Source organism: Aulonocara sp. 'chitande type north' Nkhata Bay, linkage group LG10 (assembly GCF_057382095.1).
Source record: "Aulonocara sp. 'chitande type north' Nkhata Bay isolate Kocher_YH1m ecotype deep benthic linkage group LG10, A_spYH_male_GT1.1, whole genome shotgun sequence".
Taxonomy (NCBI): Eukaryota; Metazoa; Chordata; class Actinopteri; order Cichliformes; family Cichlidae; genus Aulonocara; species Aulonocara sp. 'chitande type north' Nkhata Bay.
In genome coordinates, this window is record NC_141353.1 from 4,006,375 (window position 1) to 4,010,899 (window position 4,525).

General features: G+C 44.6%; 1 protein-coding gene across 1 annotated transcript; it reads left to right on the top strand.

The window, feature by feature from the left end:
• The first annotated feature begins 440 nt into the window (after positions 1 to 440).
• On the top strand, positions 441 to 3,788 carry crx (cone-rod homeobox). The gene is made up of 3 exons (XM_086307870.1): positions 441 to 1,260; positions 2,149 to 2,300; positions 2,502 to 3,788. Exons 1-3 carry the CDS (start codon positions 1,164 to 1,166, stop codon positions 3,138 to 3,140), a joined length of 888 nt encoding a protein of 295 aa, XP_086163996.1. The 5' UTR covers positions 441 to 1,163; the 3' UTR covers positions 3,141 to 3,788.
• The last annotated feature ends 737 nt before the right edge of the window (positions 3,789 to 4,525 follow it).

Genomic DNA, 4,525 nt, shown 5'->3' on the forward strand with positions numbered 1-4,525 from the left:
ACGCGACCCCAACTGTGTGTTTTTAATCCATTCCCATGTAAACCCAAGGTGCCTCCTTCAGGTGCAGCAGCTCTGAGTTCTCTGTTGTGCGCTCTCTCCTCTCCTTCCAGTGCATCTTCTTCTCTTACCTTTTTTGGTTAAGTTTACCTGCTGACCCATCCAATTCACACCCCTGCAGTGCTGCTGCTGTTGTTCCATCCCGCACCGCCACTGAACGGATTGCTCTGTCTTTCCTCTCTTTATCTGGAGATAAGATACTTACTTTTGAGATAAAGCATATTATGATAAATCAAATGAGCTTTATCGCTTTTGTGCATCTGGGTGTTTGTGCGTGTGCGTGTGTGTGTGTGTGTGTGTGTGTGTGTGTTAATACAGCTGCTTTGCAGATAGATATAATCTGTGAATCCATGAAGTGTTGCAGATGTGCCCCAGGTTCACTGATCAGGGAGGGAAAATGACTGAGCATGATCTGTGGGAACTAACTTCTTGTAGGCATCATAGTTTTTATTCTAGAAATTATTTTTTATTTTGATAAACTACACAGGTTAGGATTGTGGACTGTATGTTTAAAATATACAATCAGACTGAAAATTATATATTTAATATGGTAGATTAGAAGTTTGGGGGAGATATCTATATTATTTATACTTGGAGGACTTTCTTTGTATGTATTCAGGTTAGAATAAATTGTTCAGGCAAAGTATTGCGCGTGCCTGCCTCTGTGCGTGCGTGTGTGTGTGGGGGAGGGGTTTGTTGGAGACACTTGCTCCCTCTAATTAGCAGTCTGCGCCGGTAAAGAAACTCAGTAGAGCGACCTCACCAAGGCGCAAAGGCATCCGAAGGCCACTTCACCTGTGTGACTTTGACTGTGTGAAGTTGGACAGAGAGGCGGTCCGGATGCTCGCTGCTCTGCGGTGTGCTGCCCAGCTTAGCTGACAGTCGGTTACAGCTGAAAGAGCAGTTTAAGAAAAAAGGAAAGAGAAAGAAGAAAAAAGCACTTTGACGCTTGTCTTGTGAACTCCTGCGCGCCCCGCTTATCCGTTCAGCGCCTGGCCTCGGACGCACCGACTTGTTGCCCCGGCTGAGCTCTGAGGGGGCCACGGCTGCTGCGTTGCGTGTCCGACCTACAAGTCAGCGAGAGGACTTAAAAGGCTGCTGTAAGGATGATGTCCTACATAAAGCAACCCCATTACACCATGAACGGGTTAAACGTGCCTGCCCCTGGGATGGATGTGCTTCATACAACCGTCGCTTATCCACGTAAGTTTGAACTTTTATAGGAAAAAACAAAAAATACGCATTTCTGTCCTCACAGTTTCTAGAATCACGTTTGTCAGAATGGTGCGTAAAACGCGCAGGTTTCGATGCTTTAGCAAACGAAAACATTCTTTTCTGTTAGTGACCGATGCTGAATATAGTCTCTAATTATTACGCTGGACTGAATAAAATTGAATATTTCGGAAGAACTCTGTAGTAAGAGATATTTTGTCCGTCGGCCTTTAAACTTCCACATTATGCGGCTCTGTGGATAAATTTATACGTGAGATTTATTTTTTAATTAAATGGAAAACTATTAGTTCTGAATTCAGATGAACATAGATTGTTGTTGTTACCGTTTTGTTAACTTTTCTTAGCGGCTTCATTAACGCTCAGATTGGTATTTTATATATTAGAAATTCTAATATATAAAATATTTGTAATAATTCTTGTTCCTCTGCAAATACAACAAGGCAGTTGGCTCTATGCACCATGAAGGGTAGACTCACAGTACTTTTAATGGAAATCCTATTTTATGAAATAAAAAGTCGCCGTTTCTGCTTTTCAAAGTAAAGGGAACTCCTCTAACAACCTCTGACTATGATACTTCATTTTGAGACTTATTCTATTTATTTTTTGTCTTTTTCGTGGGGAAAACATATTAACAACTGGCATGGCATAATACTGAGATATTTCTATTAATACTTTTTAGTATTTGTTGTCATCCACGCACATAGCTGGAAAATAAAACTGTCCAAAGAATCACTTGAGCGCTTGTTGTGTTCTTTTTCTACAAAGATGATTCAAATCACTCACATAAAAACTCATAATTCATGCCGCCCCTCTGTTGATGTTAGCACGATAATCCCCTCTCTATGTCATTTCTTTCAGCCACTCCCAGGAAGCAGCGCAGGGAGCGCACCACCTTCACCCGCACACAGCTGGACATCCTGGAGGCGCTCTTCTCAAAGACCCGCTACCCAGACATCTTCATGAGGGAGGAGGTGGCCCTCAAGATCAACCTGCCTGAGTCACGTGTCCAGGTACTGGAGAAGTAGGCTACTGCCAAGATGGAGGCCACTGTGTTCAGGCCTTGTGCGTTCCTCATAGTGTGCTGTGTTATGAACTTCTGCATAGAAGTCTATGTCTATGCCTCTGTAACCCAAACCTCTGATTATTAATACGTTATGACATGTCTGCATGACTGGTAACATGTTGAATCTATTTTGTTTTGGTGACCTCAGGTTTGGTTTAAAAACCGCCGTGCCAAGTGCCGCCAGCAGCAGCAGCAGAGCAGTGGCCAGTCCAAGCCCCGGCCTCCCAAAAAGAAGGCCTCGCCAGCGCAGGAGCCTAGCGCTCCTGATCCCGTTCCTAACCCATCTGGCTCATTCAGCCCCTCCTCAGCCCATTCTGGCCCCAGCCTGGCCCCGAGCTCCAGCACCGGAAACACTGCCGTGTCCATTTGGAGCCCAGCCATCTCACCCCTGCCAGACCCCTTGGCCTCCTCCTCGGCGCCCTGCATGCAGCGGCCCTCACCTTACCCTATGAGCTATGGCCAGCCGTCAGCCTACACCCAGGGCTATGCTAGCACAACCTCCTACTTCACTGGCCTGGACTGCAGCGCCTATCTGTCCCCCATGCATTCACAGTTGTCAGGCACCGGAGGTGCTCTCAGCCCCATTGCTGTGCCCTCTATGGGGGGCTCCTTAAGCCAGTCCCCAGCATCTCTGTCTTCACAGGGCTACAGCACTGCCTCTTCCCTGGGCTTCACCTCTGTCGACTGCCTGGACTACAAGGACCAGCAGGCCTGGAAGCTGGGCTTCACCACAATGGATTGCCTGGATCACAAGGACCAAAACTCCTGGAAGTTCCAGGTTCTCTAGAAAGGGTGTCAACATGCCACGTGCATCAGTGAATCCCATGTAAGATAGGGCAAAGCAGTTCTCCCAGAGGACTTAACATTGATTTCTCAGTTTGTCATTTGTAAGATTTTCTGTAGGAAATGCATTTGATTTAAAAGGTTTGGAGATGAACAAATGAATGAGTGTCATCGATGCTGCCTGACTGCAAATCATGTCTGTTTTCTTCTTCGTGTTATCTTAAATAAGAGAACAAACGCCTTTAAACAGTTTGAAGGAAAAGACTGGAGAAACAACACAAGCTATCTCTTTCTCTCTCACACACACACACACACACACACACACACACACACACACACACACACACACACACACACACACACACACACACTTTGTGTTCCATTTGCATAGAGTGAAAGGAGAGCTTTTTGTCCTGGAGGAGCTCCTGTAGGTCCTCCTTCAGGGTTACGTTATTTTGAGCTATTTATTGTTATTAATATTATTATTTGAAGTTCCATTTGAATATCTAATTTGACTGCATTTAGATCTTTTTTAGCTTTCGTGTTAAGTATTACAGTGTTCACCTTTAGTGTCATCATCCTGATCTGTTTGATGGAGAAAAAAATAGATTTTCTGTTTTAAATGTGACACATTAAAGTGATCTATTCTTTACATGTTTGCACACTGATGATCTTTGGGATGAGATCCAGTTTGAAAGTGTAGCTTTAGCGGATTTGGAAGTCACAGTTAGGGGTCAGTGTGAAGTGGACGTTGGATGTAAAGTGGCCATGTTGTAGCAGTGGGCTCTGGAGCCGCCATGTTTGTCATAAGGCCTGCATGGCTCTCACTGTTCCATCTTGGTTATTTTAGCTTATCTGATTCTGGGAGTGTTCCAATCCTCTTAGAATCCCTTCAGCAATGCCCTAAGTGAATTAGTTAGGATTATTGCCCTACCTCCCTCTGTCTGTCACCTACCTCAGCCTCTTCTTCCACTTCCATTCCCCTCTTTCTCCTGTTTCCCTCCATCTTTTCTGTCTATTCTCTCCCATCAGCTTTGCAGTATTACTTTTTCCTCCACCTCTGGCTCTTAAAGCCTTTTCAGTTTAGCTGCATCTCTGTTGTCATGCACATCTCCCAAAAACAGCTGTCTCACTGACCACAGTGCAGTTTAATAAAGTGCTTTTTGCTTACAGTTGTTTCATTAATTGTGTTAGCTCACTATCAGCTGAGCGGTTCCACTTATTTCACCGCTCCTCTGACAGTCCCAACATGATTACTGCAACACCAACTTACTGCTGACATCACATAGGAGCAGTTTGTGTGTTGCAGTAGGTTTGGTCAAATGTTTTAAATAAATTCCACGTTTTTACCCAAAAATGGAACAGTTTGCCATTTAAGCTGAGTATCAC

What these genes read in the sequence shown, in the direction of transcription:
- crx (XM_086307870.1), top strand. Translation starts at nt 1,164, where the DNA reads ATGATGTCCTACATAAAGCAACCCCATTACACCATGAACGGGTTAAAC. An exon ending in TACAACCGTCGCTTATCCAC is followed by an intron (nt 1,261 to 2,148) that starts GTAAGTTTGAAC and finishes CATTTCTTTCAG; the next exon opens with CCACTCCCAGGAAGCAGCGC. An exon ending in TGCCTGAGTCACGTGTCCAG is followed by an intron (nt 2,301 to 2,501) that starts GTACTGGAGAAG and finishes TGGTGACCTCAG; the next exon opens with GTTTGGTTTAAAAACCGCCG.